The 22513-nt window shown below is 39.1% G+C and overlaps 1 protein-coding gene across 6 annotated transcripts in view; it reads right to left on the reverse strand.

Moving 5' to 3' along the window:
• Ankfn1 (ankyrin-repeat and fibronectin type III domain containing 1) overlaps positions 1-22513 on the reverse strand; it is a 387596-nt gene that overhangs the window by 129651 nt on the left and 235432 nt on the right. For all 6 annotated transcript variants that reach the window (XM_013519407.1, XM_013519406.1, XM_005394075.2 and 3 more), the window contains 2 exons: positions 12477-12678; positions 9591-9801 (listed from right to left, as the gene is read on the reverse strand). In XM_013519407.1, coding sequence (XP_013374861.1) covers positions 9591-9801; positions 12477-12662 — 397 coding nt within the window. In that variant the 5' untranslated portion in view covers positions 12663-12678. The remainder of the gene's footprint in view (positions 1-9590; positions 9802-12476; positions 12679-22513) is intronic.

Raw genomic sequence — 22513 nt, forward strand, 5'->3', positions numbered from 1 at the left:
AAAGCTTGAAAATATAATGTAGGTAAAATGTAAACTAATTTTAATTTTTTAATTGAGGACTTTACAGAACAACTTATTTTGTTTGCTTGAAAGGAATGGAAACAATGGACTCCTTTGTAAATTACTAAAATATGGCACTTTGCCGTTCAGCGACAGGTTTTTTATGAACAACGTTTTCCTTTTTTTTTAGTGGCGAGAAAAATGAGGCCCTAAGACAATCATTTAATCTCAGTGGGAGGAGTATCCTTACAACTAACCTTTGAGGCCTCTTCCCAAGGCCCCTTCATAAGGGGAGCTCACTGCTTCCTGAGGTAGCCTAACCAATTTTCATATGATTCTGGATAGTTTCCTTATCTTAAGCTGAAGTTTGCTTTTTTACTATTTTCAAAAGTGGAGAAAATTCATACAAAGCTTTGGAATCCTCTAAACCAGTTCTGCTCCTAACCGATGATGAACCTAGCTGGTTACTCCGCTGTATTGAGCCCAAGTACCTTGTCTGTGAAGCTAACATAATAATGGCACCCCTCTCATAAATTGTAATAATAATAATATTTGCAAAGAAGATTCTCAATTAATAGAAGCTCATATTATTATTAGCACACCCATTGACTATATATTTTTAGAGACCCTCAAAAATAAAATACTTGTTTTAATGAAATAGCTCAATGTTCTTCCATGAAAAAATGGTCCTGACTTAGATAAACATTTTCCATCCCAGATGCTGTTTAGAAATACAATATGCATTCGTAAGGGTGTCAGATTCAACCCTTTCTGTTATTTTCAATGATAAAACAAGGTCACTTAGGCATATTGCCCTGAAAGCCAATATCTTCTGGGAAATCGAGGAAGGCAGTTAATAAAATTTATCTTTACTGATCACAAGAGGAAACTAACAACTTCACAACTGACTTGTTTTAAAGTAGGAGTATCAGAAGAAGTAATATAAAGGTATTCTAATGATTAAATGTGTTAAAATGGCTAATAATAGAGAAACTCAAAACCTAAGCTCCAATTTACCTGCCTTGTTCAGGTTCGGAACTTAAAACTCACTATGGCTTCACTTGGGTCTCGACCTGTTGTTTTATGTTAAGGTTTTTCCAAGGATTTTGAGAATATGGTTCCCCAAAGACTTCAGAGATCCAGAGATTAAATATTTCATGTTGATTATTACAGAAATTTCTTTGTCCATAATTCAGCACATCTGGGCATGGGCTCAAGAATGTTCTTTCCTGCTATTTTCTAGCAGAATTTGCTACTTTCTAGCAGAATCCTTAATATATAATAGGGGTTTACCACATCCTTATTACATAGGTTAGATTGAAAGCGAGATTCCTTAACAAGACAGCGTCAGTGCTGGGGATATAGCTCTGCGGCACAACACCTGCCTTGCAAGTATGAGATGGTGAGGTTGTGAGTTTGATTGCTGGTACCACACACACACACACACACACACACAAACACACACACAAGAAAAAAAAGACAACAGCATCAGAGACACAGAGGGGGACTTCCTGAGCAGGTCTCACCAAACTCAAAAGGGCAAATGCATATCTTCCTTAAAACAAAGAAAAACACTTGAATAAATTATTTAGGAAATCCAAAGCAGATTATTTAGTGCTATCCTAGGAGGGTTACATATTAAACAAGATAACTGTGTTTTTGGCCAGGCATACAATGGGAAATACATCATTTAAATTTCCTAGTAGTGACATTTTAAAAAAGGAAACTAATTTTAGTAACAAATTTCAGTTAGCTCAATATAGCCGAATGTTATCAATCTATAATGTAATTGATGTACAATTATTAATTAGGCACTAGTTTTGGTGCTAATCCTTTGTAATTCAGTATAAATGTTATGTTCAGAACACATTACAATCTGGACTAAGCACATATCTTTTTCAAAATTTTATTGTAAATTGATATTTATAACTGTATATTTTAATGTGGTACAAAGTGATTTAATAATTCATGAATACAATGTAGGATAGTTAAGTCAAGCTAATATATCCATCATCTGAAACCCTTCCTTCTTTAAAAATCAGCACTGGAGGTTGAACCCAGGGCCATTGTATTGAACTGCATCCCCAGTTCTTTTTATTTTTTATTTTGAGACAGGATGTTGCTAAGTTCCCCAGGCCGGAGTTGACTTTGTAATACTCCTGCTTCTGCCTCTCAGAGTCCTGGGGTTACATGTACACATCATCAGGCCTGGCTGAAATCTTTATCTTTTGTGACAAAGGTATGTAAAATGTACTCTCTTAGAAATTTTATTAAAGTGTGCATTTCAATATTATTGACTGCATTCACCACACTGTGTAGTGGATTAAAAAACTCCATATTTCTCTGTCTGAGATTTTGTGTGCTTTTTCTATCATCTTTCCATTCTCTCTACCTCTGGCTGCTATTATCATCATTCTGCTTTCTACACTGAGTATGATTTTTTAGATTCCAATGTAAGTGAGTACATATGGTATTTGTCTTTTTGTGCCTGGCTTATTTTACTTTCTAACAGCTCTCTTCCATCCTACCTATATTGCTGCAATTAATAGAATTTCCTTTTTAAAGACTGAATAATATTCCATAGTGTATATATATGCTAAATTTTGTCCATCTATTTATTTGTTGGCACACTTAATTGGTTCTATAATTTGGCTGTGGTTGGCTTGGAACATAGGTAGAAGCCACATGGTGTTTACATAATGACTTATAAACATAAAATGGTTAATCCATTCAGTATTTTAAAAAATCATTCCCTTCATAAGAAATAATATATCCACATCCCTCAAAAAAGTGGCCTTGGGATTCATTCAGTTCAGTGAAATATTTATTGAGTTTGTAGTGACAGCTGGGGATGCAATGATGAATGAGACAGATTGTGCTCTTGATAGACCTTACATTGCAACGCAGGAGTGATAGCAAAAGAAAATGCTGAGAAAAATAATAAGTGCTATGCAGAATATTACAATAGAATTTGTGATTATAGAGTAATTGTTTAGACTTTGGACATGGTGACTGGAGAAAGCTTCTTTCAAAGATTTCCTGGTTTTGCCAAAATATGAATGCTAGGGAATTGACCACATAACGATCAACATTAAAAATCTTTAAGCATTTCCAGTAGAAGGAACACCTAGTGCAAAGGCCCTGTGGCCAGACAACCTGGTATGTTTAAGGAATAAAACAGTTGGTGGTGTAGGTGAGTGGCATGCAGAAGGAGATGAGGTCTGAGGAATGAATTTGTTAATTAGGGTAATAAAAACATTTGGGCCTAATTTTAGAGATCTGCCTATGGCTGTTTCTTTATACACTCTTAATTGCGCAAAATTTTTGTCTTGTGGGAGTGGATCTGATTTCAGGGAACCTCTCTAAATCATTGGAGGCCTGGGCTTGTGAACAAAGAGAATGACGATGGAGGACAGTGCTGCTTTGGAACAAAAATTAGGTGTGATCATGCAATGAGTTTAATTTTCTCATGAACAGACTCTGAGGACAACGCCAAAGTGCTTTGTGCAATGGCAGCACTGTTACAGTGAGCACGGCGTCTCCCAGGAGGATCGGGTTAAAGGGTAACGTTCACTCGGATTGCAGACTTTCGGCTGTGTTTGTTGACATAAAGCCAGCCTTATTAGTTTATAGTCACACCTCTTAGACGTGGCCTGAACCAGTCCCGGCACTGACAGGAATCCCTGAGGACAGGCGAACCTAGAGGGTGCACCCTGACCAGTGCGCCAAGAGTGAAACACTGGTGTCTGCACCGTCCTCCGGGCAGCTCTGCAGTCACGTTTTACGAATTCTTGGTGACACTTAGACGGTGAGAGAAATGAGTTTACCAAAACACAGAGGGGAGGGGTGGAAAGGGGTCTGGAGAGATAGAGAGTGCGGCTAAGAGAAAAGGCACCCAGACTTAAGCTGAGAAAGTTACATGATTCTTACTGGTTCACGTTTTTGATAGTGTAAAAATGGAAACAGTCAGGTTACACTGAAAACTGTTCTACAGCAGTGCCTGGGATGCAGGAGCTGCAGCCGCAGCAGCAGCAGCCACCGCAGCCGCAGCAGCCGCAGCAGCAGCAGCAGCAGCAGCCGCAGCAGCCGCAGCAGCAGCAGCAACAGCCAAGGGTACCTTAAAGTATAAGGTATTGGGCAGCTTCTAGGCTTTCCCCATGTATCTAACAGGTCTGATCCATGACTTTGGAAGTAAATCCCTAAACCCTACTGTGTCCTTGTGATTCCTGTTAAGACATGGTGAGGAATTTCTTCTGAATTGTGTTGGGGTCCTTAGTTGGCACAGTGAAGTCAGCATGGGACTGGTTTTAGGAAGGAAATACACAGGAAAAGGGAAGAAAGAAAATGAACTGTGTCTACTATACACATAATGTGAGTGTGTACATGCATTTAAAGTCACTGTTTGTGATTCTCAGCAGTGTAAGATAGGACTGAGATTTTGACTGAAACTTGCTGAGTGTCTATTATGTCCTAAGTACTGGAGTTGAAGGATTAGAGAAAATCCATGTGAGTGACCAGATTTGCACAGGATAAACGCTCAAAAGGAGCTTGTTTCTTTAGGAATAGTGCTCCTGGGGCCTGCATGGTGCCAAACCAGCGGCAGTCTCAGGAAGGCAAGGCCTTTGTTGACCATTCAGCAAACTCCCCCTGGAGATAGTTGGGCTGTGATTGGAGGATAGGGGCAGGATATTAGTGAGTCAGAAAAAGGGAGAGGTGTGTGATGCGGGGGGGCTTTTATAGACAGAGATAACAAGTCCTTCTCAAACAGCAGCTGTTCAATTGCAACTTAGAAATCAGCAATGGCATAGCTGAGGGGATCTTATGGTCCCTCCGCTCATGGGCTTCCCTCGGGAATCCTTTCAGATCCTGTGCCCGTGTCCTAGCTCGACACCCTAGTCTGCAGGGAAGTACTTGGGATTCTGCTTCAATGATGGCTGATACTTTTTTTCAAGAATGAATATTACAGCTCTTCTCCCTACCCTCAGGTTCATTTTACAGTTTTAGTTACTCACAGCCAACTGTGCTCCAAAAATATTAAATGAAAAATTCTAGAAATAAATAATTTGTCAGTTGTAAGCTGCGCACTAGTCTCAGTAGTGTGGCAAAATCAGCACTGTGACAAAATGCTCTGTTTTATCTCCTTTGTCCACTGTATCCACGCTGTATACATTCCCTACCTGTTAGCCACTTGGTAGACAGCTCAGTAATGCAATCAACTGTCATGATATTGCAGTGCTTGCATTGGGGTAACCCTAATCTACTTAATATAGTCCCAAAGTGCAAGAGTAGGGATGCTTAATTGTTACAGTTGCTCTGATTTATTATTAATTTTTGATGGTAGTCACCTATTGTGCCTAAATTATAAATTAAACTCAATCATTGATATGCAGTGTATGGGGAAAACACAGCATAGATAGGGTTTGGTACTACATATGATTTCAAGCATCCACTGGGGTACTGGAGTGTATTCCCTGTAGGCAGAGGAGGGACTACTTGTGTCATTTGCCTAAAGGTGGAACATAAAACCATTGCTAATGAGAGAGGGCAGATTTATCTGATGATTCAACAAGGCTACTGTGCATATATTATTTATTGTCAGGGAAATGTGCAAATTTGGGTGGATGCTTCTGGGACTTTTCCCATGAATAAGCACAAGTTCCTGGTTGGGTGTCAAGCCATGTTTATGAACACCTCCATCTAGCTCTACTGAGGAGTGAGTGACTGGAATACAGGTCTGATCAATGACTTCAGAAGTAAATTCCTAGGGCTGGGGATTTAGCTCAGTGGCACAGTGCCTGCCTGGCAAGCGCAAGGTCATGAGTTTGACTCCTGGTACCAGAAAAACAAACAAACAAACAAGTAAATTCCTAAACCCTACTGTGTTGTTGTGATTCATGGTAAGAAATGGTGAGGACTGTAGAGGAATTTCTTCTGAATTGTGTTGGGCTCCTTAGTTGGCATAGTGACCAGACATAGGGTTGATTTTAGGATGGATGTACGCAGGGGAAGGGGAGGAAGAAAATGAACTATGTTAGAAACCTCATGCTATGCTTTGAAATATGTGACAGTCATTAAGAGAGGAACAGATGGAGAGCCAGGAAAGGAAGGAATTGAGCATCTACTGTGTAAGAGTGATTTTGCCAAAACTCTTCTACAAATGCCAAAGCACTAAAAAGACATCTGGATTCAAATTATGGCTTCAGCACCTGTTAGCTTCATAATGTGTTAGGTGAACTATTTGATTTTTCTTCTAGTTTCTTCCCTGATTAAATGAGAAAAATAATACCCATCTCTCAAGCCAGTTTTGAGAATCAAGTAAGATGATGTAGACACATGCATTTTTGTGTGTGTAAGACACACTAAGAACTTAAAGCCTCTTTGTTATTTTTCTTCTATGAGATCCTGCCTCTTTAGCTCCTTGGGAACAGTTTACAGCAGGTGTTTGCTTATCTCGTTCTGGATGGCAGAATGGTTTTTCTCATGGGTAGGCTCAAACTCATGAACAAAAGCACTTTTCTTTCTTTTGTACTTGATGTAGAAAGTGAATTAAAAATTCCTGAAAACATTCTATTCTTCTACTCTGCCTCCCTTCAACACAAATGTCACCTTGGTGCGCAGAACAGAATAAAGAATTATACCATCGGATTTTAGCAAACGGGACAAAGAGAAAGATACAGGGGCCCAGTGGCCATCTCTTTTCATACTGGTTATTTGGAAAGGGAGTAAGTTAGTGTCGAGGGACACCAGGTATTGGTATCCTATTAATTTTGCTAGATGTGTAACTATTAGCTAGTCACCGAATCCCTCAGAATCACACATTTCTCATCTTCAAAATCAATTTAATAACATTCTACTACAGAGTTACTATAAAATCCAGACATAATGTGTATGGAGACCTCATAGGCCCTCAATCAATATTCCTCTGCCATTTTCACACATGTGTGGGTCTGGATGTAGTACAATCCACATCTTCCCATGGCTCATCTCTATAGGCTCATCTAGGACCTAACTGAACTATCACCACATTGGAGAGGCTTCCCTTGCCTAACCATATCGAAAATAATATCTCCCCCATCAATCTCTAGCTGCTTACTTATTTCATTTTCTTCATAGAGTTTATTATTTGAGTTTTTGGTTTAACTTACCTATTTAATTGCTTACTGGAAGTTTCCTACTTGCTTATTGGAATTTCTGACTTCTTGGGTCAACTAGGTGATTTAAATGTCATATTTCATGGAAGCTGAAACTGTCCATCCTTTACAACTTTGCGATGATATCATGGTTATCATTCCAGCAGGAACAAGTTACACTGGGGGTCTCTTGCACAAATATGCTTTTGGTTCAACTAGAAAGTACTTGAGTTCTTTTATGGAGGTTTAAATTTGCACAGGAGGGCTTTGGGAAGTTGGGAGTCTTTTTGTCTTCAGGAAAAATGCAGAGTTCTTGGTTGTCTCTCACGTAAGTAGGACTAATGCTTCCTCTATCCCAGTGTAGGATGGCTGTGTAGCATCTGGATCAAAGGTCTCCTTGTTCCTGTGGAATGGGGCTCAGTCTGCATTCTCTGCGTCTAGACCCTCTGAATCTCTTTCTGCTTCTCTTTCCCTGAATCTATGGGGTAGATGTTATCACAGGATGAATTAGGAGGCAGCAAATGTGTCTTTTTGATTTAGTGCCCCCTTATTTGCCCATCTCTCAAAATCCCCCAGTTCTGTAAAAAAAATCAGTGCTTTGACTATGGAGCTCTTTTGAAGGCTCCAAATCCTATTGAGTCCAAATCCTCATTCTCTTTGACATGGATGTGGTGAACTTAGCATTTTTCAAATAAAGATTTTCCTCATACAAGGATCTGCCTCTGGACCCAGTCTTTGGGTGGTAGTGGCTTATGAAATTCAGGAGCAGAGATGTGACCTCTAATTATATATTTGCTTACTTCTCTTTCAGCCTTCTGGGCCTGACCACTCGGAAATAAGTGAATCAGTCTTAGTGAAGCTAACAGTTTGATGAGTTTACTTTTTTCTTTTAGGAAGCATAAAATCTGTGGCCCAGAGCCATTGTGGTCTTTGAGTCAGAGGGTTTGCACTAAGGGGAATGTAAGCGTACCTCATGATGGTGTGAGGATTAAAGGAGTCCATACATATAAAGTATTCCGTATAGTGCATGGCACAGGCTGAAAGCTATACGATATTATCTGCTCCCCTCCTGGGCGGGGTCTGCATCAGCCCCAGAGCAACTCACTCTACAAGTATTACCCAAGGCTTTACTTCAAAATAAATCCAGAAAGAAGCCAGTCACCAAAGACCACACATTACATATTTCCATTATATGAAAAGTCTAGAACAGACAAGTGTATAGAAACAGAAAATTTTCTTAGGACTGGAAGTAAAGGGGACACTGGGAGTGATGGCTCAACAGCATGGGGTTTCTTTTAGGGGTGGTGATAGCTGTACAATTCTGTATATATATTCACCAAAACCCATCAAACTGCACACTTTCAATGGGTGAGCTGAACTGTATCTTAATGCATCTGTCAAAATGTATATTCAGAATTCTCCCATTGGTCAGCAACACAGTCAAACTTGTCCAAGCAACTGCCAGTGTGTTCCGGATGATTAGTGTAGTCTCCCACGTGGTTGTCTTGATTCCACCAGTCCCTCATCACCATTCATTCTCCACAGAGCATCGTAGTGATCTTTAAATGCCAAGGATCCTATGGCATTCATCCGTCTATGATGCTCGCAGTTTTCCCATCAAGGGAAACATCTTGGCATGGCCTCAAGGTCCTGCACCATCTGGTCCCCCTGGCTCCTGCCTCAGCCATCACTCTCCCATGTGCTACTTTGCTTTGGCCACACTGGCTTGCTCATTCTTCCACCCCATGAGCCTCATTCCTGATTGCCTTAGATCCTGCCTAGCTGCGCTTCACTCTGCCCAGAATTCGACTCCTGCATCTTCCCATGGCTCATTCTATAGGCTCATCTCAGACCTAACTGAAATATCACCACACCAGAGAGGCTTCTCTTACCTAACCCTATTGAAAATAATATCTTCCCCATCAATCTCTAGCTGCTCACTCATTTCATTTTCTTCATAGAATCTATTATTTGAGTTTCTGTTTTAATTTATTTGTTTACTTACTTTGTGGAAGTCTCCTCCATTGGCATTTGTGTTCTATGATCATAGGAAGTTCATCTTGTTCACCACTGCATTACCAGGTCCTAGAATGTTGTTCTGCACTGTGTTTGTTGAATCAATGAGTGAAGACAAGACATTGACGGGTATACAAAGACACAAACACACATGTGCTCGTTCTTTTTCTATTTTACTTGCTAGTCTATATTATCATTTGGCGTGTCTCACATATTCAAAAGCTTAGCCAAAATTCTTGGAGGCAAGTTCCTTGGGAGGGGTCTCTTTTTAATATTATTTAGCATATTCTAATTAGGGGGTGCAGTTAAATGCTTAGACTGATGAACATGATGGCTCTTTGCATGAAAGTCCATGAATGCATGTGAAGACTTTCAGAGCCTGTTAGTCAACCATCCCTGCCTTGAAGGTCTAGTTAGAATGCTGTTATTCTCAGGTTTACTTACAGTGTGGACTTTCTCGGGCCCCTGTCTTCAGCAGAATCTTCGCGATGGGCACATTATTGGTCATGATGGCAATATCCAGCGGTGTCAGCCCCTCACTGTTAGGTGTGTTGAGGTCTAGCTCTTCTGGTGTGTACTGGTCCAGGAGGAGCTGCACAGCATCCATGTCCTGCTGCTCAACGGCCTCAAACATGGCTTCATTGCCCTGGAAGTTCTGGAAGTGAAGAATGAAAGCAGGTTAGCACAATTTCTTAGGCCAGTATGTCTTTCTGGAGTGGCTATTCTGAACTTTAGAGATGCATTAGGGACTGCCTGCCCACTTATAGGCAGACAGTTGTATGACTACAGTGTACCATAAGGTCTCCCCAGTCAGTGAACACTGCTGAAGCTTTTCCTTTCTAATAGTCATGGAGCAAATAATTTAGATGCATTAAGACGAGGCGAGTTGTATAACAAGGCAAGTCTTAGGTAAGTGCCAAAATAAGCACTTCTCAAACTAGTCTTCTGCAGAAGAAATACTGGTTGATAGGTCATTAAAAGGAATGCTATGAAAAAAGCAGCACGTGGTCCATCCAGTAAACTTGGTAAACACTGGATTAAACCAAGTTGCTCCATTATTACTATAGGAATTCTTATTTTAATTATGTGTTTTCTTTAATCACTTTAACATATATTTTTTGTGTTTAGCTTTAACTACCTCTGGAACAGTGCTCTATAGGACACACTTGGGAAGCTGCTGGCATAGATGATATTAGCACAGATACTTTTAACTATGACTAGCTCACTCCTAAAAGTGCACCTTCTCTGTTCCTCTCAAACCCATCCCCTTCCTCTCCAGCCTTAGTTGTTATCATCCTTGGCCTTTATCAGGGCAGTGACCTATTTACTGCCAGTCTTTGTCTTTTCTAGAAGGCTCTACACTGGTACAAGAGTAATCATCCTAAAGAATATATGTTGTGTGCTATATGAGTGTTTATAGATATCATAGCTCCATATGGCCTGCGGGTGGATGCCTACATTTCTAGATCCCTTGGCATTCTAATACCACACTTACTTTTTCCACCCAACCATTGCACACCTGGCATTTCTGAGCACTCAAGTGAAGAGCTCAAGTGGCAGAATTCACAGAAGACTTCAGTGGCTTGTGGCTAATTGTTTTGGGGGACTGAGAGGGCCAGAAGTTGAACATTTATGGAATATGTATGACCTATACAAAAAATAGCTAGGGATAATATGATTATTCTGAGAAGTTTTTTTTTTCCCCAGGGATTAGCAATAAACAAAGGAGGGCTCTGGATTGCTGGGTCTTTAAAAATGTTGAAATACCATTGGGCTTGACCTAGCATAGTGGTCACTTGATTATCATGAGGAAGACTTCTAGTGACCAAATGTTTAGGCAGATAGGTTTTACTTTTAGTCTCATCAAAAATTGATTCTCTCTATCACAAACTGTTGGTTGGCTTTAGCTAAGTAATACCACATAATGGGAACTTGAGGAAAATGTGAAGTAATTATGCAAATGCTTGCTGTTTTCACAATGTGGACCCAGGGGATGAAGCTACTTTGGTATGCGGTTCTTGTTGCTGCAAGACAATCTGCCGAGTGGAAAAGTGTTTTGTCCACACAGTGCTGAACTGAAAGGCCTCTGATCGTCAGGCAACTTTAGCCACAGCCAAGCCCTCCCAGAAGATGAATTTGAAATGAGAATATGTGTTAGAAAACAAATGAATTCAAAGTTGAAATGCAGCCCTGTCCACAGTGTGTATTTAGTTTTGATTCTTAGTATTTCTAATATCCCATGCCCCATATTTACTCTCACTTTTAGGTCATTTCCTCCTCCGTGCTTCTGTTGGCAAACCCTAGCTTGTTTCTATCTGGAAAGGCCAGGATTCACTTGTTTTAAGCTCTAACAAATGGAGCTACTACCCCCGGCAAAATACCCATGCTGAGCATGTTTATATTATGGTCTTAACTTTTACTGAGGGCCAACATAGAAAACTTTATGAGAATGTGTATAATATCACCAGTGTGACTCTTTTCATGCACCAGCCCCCTCCTTTGGGATTTGAGGCAGGGTCTTGCTATGCCACCCAGGCTGGCTTAAACTTGTTATGTAGCCCTGGCTGGCCTTGAACTCACAATCCTCCTGTCTCAGCCTCTGGAGGGCTGGGCTTCCAGCTGTGTGCCACCGTGCTCAGCTCCTTTTTGCCATTCTCTCTGTGTAATTCCCTATGACATCTATAAGAGGTCAAATGGTTTAGCAACAGGAAAATGTTCATGTCTCCTGATAGACTGCTATACTTTCAAATGTTTGCTAATGGAATGCTACAACAAATTATGTTTCCTTTTCTGCTTTGACTGCCTGGGAGCTCAACTGTAAATGTACTAATAAATCCCAGGCACTATGTTTACCTAGGTTTTTGTATACCTATTTCTCTTCTTATTCCCTATATGTTTTCTTTTTCTATTATATTTTCTCCCCCTCATCAGAATGTAGTAGATGTACATCCATTGCCTGGATTCTGTTTTGAATGTCTTTGGAAAGCATGTGGAGTGCACAGTAAAAATAAGAAAATAATATTATTATTTGAATCAACACTGGAGATCTGAGAAAGCCCAAGAGTCTATATTTGCCAAACACCTCTTTCTGAGATTGGTTTCTGTAGTAGTAAAACAGGAGCTACAGGAAAGAAAAGGGAAAAAAATCTCACAATCACTCAAACGTTCTCTAACAATGTAGATACATGTAGTTCCTGCCCTGCTGGATTCTATTTCAGCACTTATAAAATTGTGAAAACATTAGCTTCAGAAATAAATGCAGATCATCTTGGAGTCTTCCAATATAACTGAACGAATTGAACTGACACAGAATAAAAAGAGCTTTGTTACCACGGAAGTCTTTCTGAGACTCAGCCGATCGGTTCTTGTTCTAAAGTAGGCTTCGTCGAAGGAAGAGTGGCTCCCCTTCAGTTTCTCGGAGAGGTTCCGGTACAGGCGTTTGGCCGCGTTGGGAGATGATGGGGCGCTGTGTTTTTTTGACTGAGAAAGATGTAAATTCTGCATTTGCTGGGTCATTTTCACACGGCAGTTCCTAAGGAGAAGAAGAAAATCCAATGGATCATTTACAACAGAATTGTAAGTTGACAAAGAATCTTATCCTCTCCGGTAACCACTGGAATCCTAATATAATGTTAGAGCTGGAAAGGATTTCAGGAATGATCTGACCGAGCTTCTTTATTTTCAGAATGTGAGAACTGAAACCCAGGGAAAAGAAGCAACTCGTCGATGCTCACAGACCTCACTGGTGACAGGAATAAAATGACAACCTCCACTTCCCGTGTGTCCGTGTTCATTTCCTTACAAAGGTGTATATGATATGAAGCTCTACTCAGAGACTTTTGGTCTCTCAGCCAGTTGAGGAAGTGTCCCAGTTCTGTAACCTAAGGGCAGTTTAGTTATTCTTGGGTATATGGAAGCAGGGCTTTTCTATTTACCTTGCCCTGGATGCGTCCTCTGTAAGGCAGTGTGACTGCTCGCTGTACACCCCTTCTCCTGGTGGTGCCACTGAAACTCTGAGGTTAATTGTGTTCATTTGGTCAACAGCCTCAATGTGCAGAGGCTTGGTGGATTTGTATATGTGGGACCATTCCTGCTCACCCCAGGTACCCTGGGGAGGGGTCCTCCTGTACACTCTTGATTTGCTTAGCTCCAAGTAGTATTTGAATGTTGTTCCTAAAGTCTTCGATCTCTAACACCCCAGACCCCACTCCCGAATCACACCTGAAGTCAGTTTCTAGGAGGTCAGCCATGTTTTTTAAAGAGGTACCCAACTTTATTTTGCACATTGCTATCTGAATATAAATGCTATTAAGGCTGTGGCTGCTGTGAGTGTGTGTGTGTGTGTGTGTGTGTGTGTGTGTGTGTGTGTGTCCATCTGTCTTGATGAAGAAATGCATGAATATTACTAGCTGTGGCACTTACCTGTGAAATGTTTTCATATCTGCTGAAGCTTGCAGGGCGTAGGACCCAGAGCTCTCTGGAAGATGCTATTACCTTCCTACCATTCCCACCTTTTGTTGGTTTTTTGTTTGCTTTTGGAGACAAGGTCTGGCTTTGTAATTCAGGCTGGCCTCGAACTTACTGTGTAGCCCAGGCTGGCCTGAAACTTTTGGCAATCCTCCTGTCTCAGCCTCCTGAGTGCTGTGATTACAGGCATGCACCACCATGCTCAGCTTCCCTTTGCATTTGTGTTTGCCTTCCATTCGTAACCCTGGCATTGCTACTTATCTGTGACCTTTAGGTCATCTTGAAGGCCTTGATTTTTTACAACCTTATAGATCCCAGAATATAAAACTGTAGAACCTCTTTTATTGATGAAACTCTTCATAGAGCTGATTTCAACAATTTCCCATTTTCTGCAGGATAAATTCTAAATTCTTTAGAGTCATATGGAAGTGCTTATCTCCTACTGTACTCAATGCTACACTGCAGTCTGTCTGACCTCTCTGGAGTGTTCATTACTATTTCAATCTTTTTCTTACCTGTGGGTCTTTGCACGTAGCATTTTGTATGTACTAGAATTCTATCTCACTTTCATCATCTAGGAAATGTTATTGATCCTTAAAATCCCTGCTCAAGTAGTTTCTGAGAACCTCAGGGAAATTTATATATTTCTTCACTCATTTACTTTAGCATATACAATAAATGTCTTATTGTATTACAATTATTGTATTTTGGCTTCCTGTCTCCCAGTGAGTCTATGTGCTTGTTAAGAACCAAGACTGCCAAATCTTAATTTTTCTAATGTCAGTGCCTAAATGCATCGACCTCAGGTAGAAGAAGTATAACATAGATTAGGATATGAATGCCTACTTTTTACCCTACTAACTATGTGATCTTGGACAAGTTACTGAGCCTGTCTCCCATCTTTTTTTTGTAAAATGGGAGATGATAATAGTATCTTCATATTATTGTTGTAAAAATTTGATGTAATAATGCGTGCAAAGAACCTAGTATCTAGGAAGACTCACAGTAGCTCATGTTTTTGTTATGGAAGGTCCTCAATACATACATTGGAATAAGTGAGTGCATATAAGAGTCCGTTGTGTATGATACAAAAGGAATACCTGGAAATTTTATTTCCACATCATGTTTCTCAACTAGGTTCTCTGTCAGTTAACACCAGTTTTGATTTACTTTCACTTCAATAAACAGAGATCCACTTTGTTAAATGCCCTTAGACATTTTTAAGTCTTGCTTGCAAATTCCTCCAAGACAGAAAGACTTTCTAGTTTCTCCCAAGGTGGTCAGACTGATCCATCCTGGTCACATCCATTAGGCTCTACCCTGTTTTAGCTTACTGAGTATGTGCATGTGTAGGTGGGTATGTTTTATAAATCTTTATTAATCTTCTAATTTTCAAAAAAGCAGAAATTGAAAGGACAGGTGATCTCTTTCCCTTTCATCTATGAGTTCTTTATCTTTGGTTCAATAACAGCTACAGAGTTCTACCTAATTTGCTTCTTTCTCTGTCCACACAAATTCCAGATTCATAGGCAAGCTGGCTCACATGGGAATTGCCTTAACCTCTTCCTTTTTTTCTGCCTTCTGTCTCTTGCCTTTTCGTTCAGCATTAATGCCCCAGTTCAAGCCATCTGTCTTGTGTACATCATTATCCTTCCCAAAATAGCTCTACCTTGTTTTGTATCTCCCACAATGCCCAGGAGTCCAGTAAATAAATTCTTGTCGATTGATCAAATTCCAGTGACTTGCCCTCTAACTGATGACACCTACTCACGTGGCCCCTTTTGTCCTTGCTCATCTCCCATCTGTTCCCTTCCATCAACTTAGGTTGGTTTTGTCTCTTTGACTTCCTCCTCACACTCCCCCGGATGTCCCTTTCTTAAGGCTATTCTTTAGCGCGTTTACAATTTTCTAACTTTCATCTATTGTTATTGTTTTCTTTCCTACATATTTAAAAATTTTGTCAGATGAAAGATCGCAAGAAAGACAATTTTCTATGATCTATTTTAGGAATATGAATACCACTCCCAGCTAACTGTGCTCTTAGTTTTTTGCTCTTATGGAGCAGGAGAGGCATGGAAAAGCGCGGTGGTGATGGCTCTGGCTTTAGTGGATCCAAACATGAATGTCGATGTTGTTATCTACAATTTGTGTGATTCAGAGCACCTTATTTAAATTCTCTGAGTTTATTTAGACATATGTAAATAGATAATAACAAGATATTTGTATAGAGTTGTGAAGATTAATTAACCAACAAATGAAATTTACTGTCTTGTTTGGTGCCTTGTAGTCACTTAGTAAATCGCAGCAATTGTTGGAAGAACCAAGTCTTTCCAAAGCAGAGCCTCAGAAATGTATTACAATGATTTAATTTCCTTTCTTGTTTTAACTATTGTTTTGAAATTTGATCTTAGGTGCTTATTATATTGTTTAGTTTTTATTTTGATAAAAAATGTAAGTTTAAATATTTTGATGTGCATATTTATAGTAACATAGTAAAATAGAAATAAGAAGTAGGACTTCATATTATTAGAGGGCAGTGTAGAACAATGATAAAAATAATTGAAATATTAAAAAAGGACCTGGAAATAAAGAGACTGAATATTAAATATGCCTGTGAACATAATATGCTAAAAGGTTTACTTTTCCTAATAAAGGACAAAGGTTTTTCAACTGGGACTTTATAAAACTCATTTACATGTGGTACACCTAAATAAATACTTCACATAAAGGTTAAAAATAAAAGAATCGGACATCAGTGGTAAGGGCAAAGGCAGGATTTTCAAAAATCCTTTCCTCCATAACTCTAATGAGCAAACAAGCAAAAGGTATCTGAATTTCTTTCAGAATCTTTTCAATGAAACAAAGGTTTGTAGCAATTCAAGAAATGTTTATTGAAGAAAAAGGGCTACATGTAGTAAGAATGGTGAGTTTTGTGGGATTTTGTTTTGCCCTATTCCCATCTTCTGCAGTTCTGTGATAGCCTTAACACCACAAGTCCACATTCATGTTTAAAGCTGTGACCTTCCAGCCATGGGAAGGGGGAGAATATGGTTGGAAGTCCTTCCAAACTCCATTTCTGGAGAACTGCCATCATTTGAAGTGTCTGCTGGTACCCTGAACACCCCCACTGAAAGGGCTAATACTTATTTTGTACTGACCAGGAACCCACTAAGGACAAATTGCCTCCAGGTGTTTATCAAAACAAAAATCAAAGATTCTTTAACAATTGTTTAAAATTTTTCAAAATCTGAGGAATGAGGTGCTCATAGGGAATTTTGAAGAACTCTGACATATTCCTGGAACTATAGCAGATCACCTCCATGTCTAGGGCTTAGAATGTAGAAAAAAAAACCTGAGAAAGTCCTAAGCTCTTATCTTTGCCTGACTTTGAGGCTCTGTGCAGGCAGAAAGTGAAGACTGAAGCAGAGGTGTCATCCTCCTTGCCCAGTGTTAAAGGTTTGTCCTCACACACACAGGTACACTCTGCAAATGGGAGAGTCTAGGTGTTTAAGGAAATCTCTGTTCATCATTGTCTGACCACTAAGTTCACCAAGCAGATTCTTCAGTGGCCACATGTAAGAAAAAAAATAAAGACTTTGCAGATGTAGGTCTGAAAAATCACTAGACAACACAACAGCACCAGGGAGGAAGGATAATTTGATTTTCAGAATTATCACATTATGTTATTAAAATGCCTAGGTTTCAACAGAAAATTATGAGACATATAAGGAAACAAAAAATTATACTCCATACACAGAAAATAGAGCAGTCAATACAAATCGCCCCTGAAAATGTTCAAGTGTTGTACTTATTGCAGAAAGACTTTAGCTATTTTGTTATTTTCAAAGAACTAAAAGAAATCATATCTAAAGGAATTATGAGAATGATGTCTTACCAAATTAAGCATATTAGTAAAGAGATGGAAATTATAAAACAAAGAACCAAATAGAAATTCTGGAGTTGAAAATCACACTGACATTAAAAATTCACTACAGGAGTTCAACAGCCAATTTGAACAACAAAAGAACAGCAAACTTTAAGATAAATGAAATGAGATTAACCAGTCTGAGAAGGAGGAAGTGAATGAAGAAAAATGGGGTCTCAGAGATCTGTGGGACGCTGTCAACATAAGCACAATAGGAGTCCCACAAGAAGACAGGGTACCTAAAAGATGTTTAAGGAAATAATAGAAAAATCTCTCCAAATTTGATGAAAAATATTAAATGTACACATCCACTACTCTTAGTGTACACTAAGTAAGATAAGCTCAAAGAGATGCACATCGTAATCAGACTGTCAATAGCCAAAGACAAAGAATCTTGTAGATAGCATAAAACGAATGACATTATATTGAAAAGATTCTCAAAAAAGATTAATGGTTAATCTTTCACCAGAAACCACAGAGGTCAAAAGGAATTGGGATGACGTATTCAAAATGATAAAAGAAATGAACTGTCAAATACATTTTGTCTACCCAACAAAACTTGAGTTGGAGGAGAAATTAAGATATTGCCAGATAGATCAAAACAGAGAATTTGCTATTAGACTTACCTACAACAAATTAAGGGAGTCATTCAGACTGAAATGAAAGAATATCAGTTAGAAACTCAAATCTACATGGAGAAAAAAAAAGCGTTGGAAAGGAAACTGCATAGACAACTATAAAACACAATATAAAATACTCCAAATGTATCCTTTGTTTTTTTTCTCTACTTTCTGGATTGAAAGACAGTGAGTTTAAGGGGGCAGCCCTTACAATAGCATCAAAAGAATAAAATACTCAAGAACACATTTAACAAGATAAATGAAAGACCAATTTTCTGAAAACTATAAAATAATTGTGCAAACAAGTTAAAGAAAATCTAAATAAATGGTTAAATACTCTGTGTTCTTGGATTTATTGTACAGTCAATTGGAGACATCGATTGGAAGCTAGAAAATGAGGTGTTGGTATTTCTGTGGGGTAATATCCATTTTCATGTAGCTATTTTTTCCTGCATTACAGAGATTTCTACATCCTTTTGTTCCTTCACATTTTACTATATTCTAACTGGTTTTTCTTCACTTATCCACTCCTTTGTAAATGTCTCCATTATGAACATCTCCTGTTATTCTTTTTAAATGCATCATATACTTTTTGCTTGGATCCTTACCGATACATCATGCAATCCTATAGCATTTACAAGAATATCTTGAAAAGGATGGCAGCATTATTCTCTGTGTCACTGAATTGAACAGAAATAAAAGACTCGATTTGAATGAAATATTCAGCGGATAAAATAGAGATTTAGGAGGAGAGTGGTCAAGGAAACTGGTTTTATTGTGTTAAATCTGGGTTAGCACCCTCTTGACAGCATTCCTTGTGAGACGATTTCACTGAAAATCTGAGCAGGTTGAGGTCTGTCACACTTTATTTTTTTCTTCAACCCCAAGGTAATCATGGTAGTTTTAATCAGAGAATTAAAATTTGGGACTTTGATACAAAGCTGGTCTAATTTACGTCTTGTCTTTTCTACTTACTAACTATATGACCTTTCCCTGAGCTTCAATTTCCTCATCAGTAACATTATTCCTCACTTAATAATAAGACAAGTAATAATCTAAAAGGGACATCAGAGTTTTAGATGAGAAAATACATGTAAATGGTTTAGCAGAGTATCTAAAACTAGGCACCTAGTCAATGTTAGCTGTTATCTCATAGCAGCTCTTTTGAGTATGACTGACATGCAATAAATTACATATTTTTACAGGCATGATTTGATAAGCTTTGACATAAATTACCACAATCGAAATGATGAACATATTTGTCATTCTCAAAAATTTCCTTATATCTCTTTGTAATCTTTCTTCCCTCCCTTAGACGAACTCCTTTTTCTACCCATCAATTTTCAAGGAATTACTGACCTGCTTTCTGATACTACAGATTGGATTCCATTTTCTAGAATTTCATATAAATAGAATTATCAGAATGTGCCCCTTTTCACCCAGTCTTCTAAACTCAGATTATTTTGAGACTTATACACATTGTATCAATTGTTCTTCACTTTTATTGGTGATAGTATTTTATTGCATCTATGCCATTGTTCATCCATTTGATTGCTATTATTTCAATAAGAAAAATTAAAACTCATGGGTTTGCTCTAAAGAAAAAAGATCTTTTTTTCTTCTTTCAGATAGGCTTAGGGGACTTGAGCTCCAAAGAAAGGTGGATATACGATTGTTTGAACATGGAATGTTCTCTACAGCATGCGTATAGAGCCAGGGTTTTAGGCTGTAATTAGCTATTACAACACCCTCCATGCAAAAGCTAAAGCTAGTTACATTGAAAAGCTAAAACTATAAAGCTTTTAGAAGAAAATATAAGAGAAAATCTTTATAAACTTGGATAAGAAAAAGAGTTCTTAGGGAAGACACAAAGAGTGCAAACCATAAAATAAATGGTAAATTTGGCTTATCAGAAATGTCTCCTCTTTGAAATAGTGTAGCTGGATTGCTCTGTACTTTGGAGACTTGTGAAGGATATGTGAATATATGAAGAGTTGAGCTATAAAACAGAGTGTTAAGAGTCTAGTAAACCTAGATCCAAGGTAATCAGAGAAGCCAGAAGAGAGTGGTGCCCCTTGGACTTTCTTCACGACCATCTGCTGTCTGGACTTTGCTGCTTGCTTAGAGAGACACAGCCTCCTCCTCCATCCTACCTCTCAACGCCATGCCTCAAGTGGCACTGGCGTGGTCTTCATCATCCTTCCTGTGCCAGCAACTGCAGCAAGCCTGACCCAGTGAGGTCCACAAAAGGCTGAGCACCCCTTGGGGAAACCTTGAGAGACTGGGTGACACGCTCCGAAAACCAGAAAAACTGGACCAATGGCAGACAGGAAATTGGCAGAAATCAGCGTATAATTTCTTCCCTATTTCTCCCCTTCAGACTGTCCTGAGGGCTTCTTAGAAGCCATCATGTACAAGCAAACAACAATATGTGATGGGTTTTTTTTTGTACATGTGTGAAGCTATTGGTATTTTAGTTCAACCTACCTTGATTTGTCTTTCCTCTTTTCCCTTTATACTTCATGTTTTATGCTCTGAGTTTGGCCAGAGCAATCTGTGATTGAGAATAGACCAATCATAATCAAGCTTTTTGCCCATAGGCTAAAATAAAATGTAATAACTACCCTATGCAGAAGGAAGTCATATTATGATATCCCCATTTTATAAACAAAAAAACTCAGGCCCAAAGAGGTTAGATAACTTATCATGGACAACAAGAAAAAGAGCGGCAAGATGTGAACTTTGATTCCAAAACCCATGCCCTTAATGTTTCTGCTACTATAGCTAAGTAGGTAGCTTGAGCTGACTGTCTGTTAACTTCGTCCTAGATCTTGATTCTGAAGACATGACTTCTTGTCCTCATTATGAATTCTGGCACTTCCAGAGGCCATGTTTCATTGGATCTTGGTTGTGGGACTTCCTCAGTATATTCACACTGTATAAAATGAAGTGAGCCAGTTTGGATGAGAAGCAGAAGCAGGTGTCAAGACATAGCGTATTGGAAATGGGAGTTCTAGCCATTCTTGACAGCTGGGTAGACACATACATTCAGCGAAGGGAACATTTCTGACTGGGACAACATTGTTTTTAGGCTGTGATCTAAACTAGTGGAACTTCAGGCTTCACCTGCCTGTCACTAGACCGAAAAGAAAGCTTGACCCACTCCATTCTCCACCTGCTGTTAACATGACAAGTGTGCCTTTGATTGCTAAAGGGTGGCCAGTTCTACTATAATGGTCACATGCAACAGAGTGGAATAGAGTGGAAGTAGCCTTTTAGTTCCTGTGCCCTTTAAATATATATATATATATATTTCTTCCATTACTAAGTTTTAAAAGGTCAGTTTGGACTCCATAGGAAGAAGAAGACTGATTTTTTTTGGAGTTTTAAGCACACACTTAAGGGGGAAAAGGTGAAAGGATAATGTTGATTCTATAGTTCAACAAATACTTATTGGTGATCTCGGTGACTTATATAATCTGTAGCAGATCCTAGGAACCCACAAGAGAACAAGGTAGGGGCTTACATAGAAAAACCAACTGTTGGGCTGGGGATTTAGCTCAGTGGCACAGCACCTGCCGGCAAGTGCAAGGTCTTGAGTTTGACTGGAAGAAAGACAAACAAACGAACAAAAAAAGAAAAACCAACTGTCTTGGTTTGCCTGAGTTTGAGGAGGTCCCTAAGATGCAGGACTTTCAGTGCTAAAGCTGGGAAAATTCTAGGCAAATTAAAACAATTGGTCACCCTACCTCTCCCCAAAGAGCTCAAAGTTAGAAGGGAAGGCAGTGATAAAAATATACAGCTATAGAATAGTGTGGTTTATGAAATCATGAGACAGTAATGATAGTATATATTTCTAAACCACCTTATATGGGCCAGACAATATTTAGAACAATGCCTCCTTTAGTCTGTATACCTTCATATAATGAACTGGGTAATTTATAAACAATGGGAATTTACGTTGCAGGGTTCTGGAGGCTGGACAGTCCCATGTCAAGGTGCCTGCAGGGTCAGTGTCTGGTGAGGACTGCCTTCTGGCTCATAGTCTTCTTGCTGTGCTTCACATATTAGAAGTGGTTGGCTGGCTCCCAGGGGTCTCATTGATGAGGGCACTAATTTCTGTCAGGAGGGCTCTGCCCTCATGAACTTATTGCCTCCCAAAGGCTCCACTTCCTAGAACCATCAAGCTGAGAGTCAGGGTTTCAGCATATTCATGAGGGAGATTGGCTTAGGCACACAGTCCTCTGTAATACCTTTAGGTGATCAACTCTTTCTATATCCTATAAGGAGGTACTAGTATCTCCATTTTATAAGTACATTTATCTCCATTTGGTAAGAAATAGATGCATACTAAA

The sequence above is a fragment of the Chinchilla lanigera genome, unplaced genomic scaffold, assembly GCF_000276665.1.
Source record: "Chinchilla lanigera isolate Chin_1 unplaced genomic scaffold, ChiLan1.0 scaffold00050, whole genome shotgun sequence".
In the NCBI taxonomy this organism is placed as follows: Eukaryota; Metazoa; Chordata; class Mammalia; order Rodentia; family Chinchillidae; genus Chinchilla; species Chinchilla lanigera.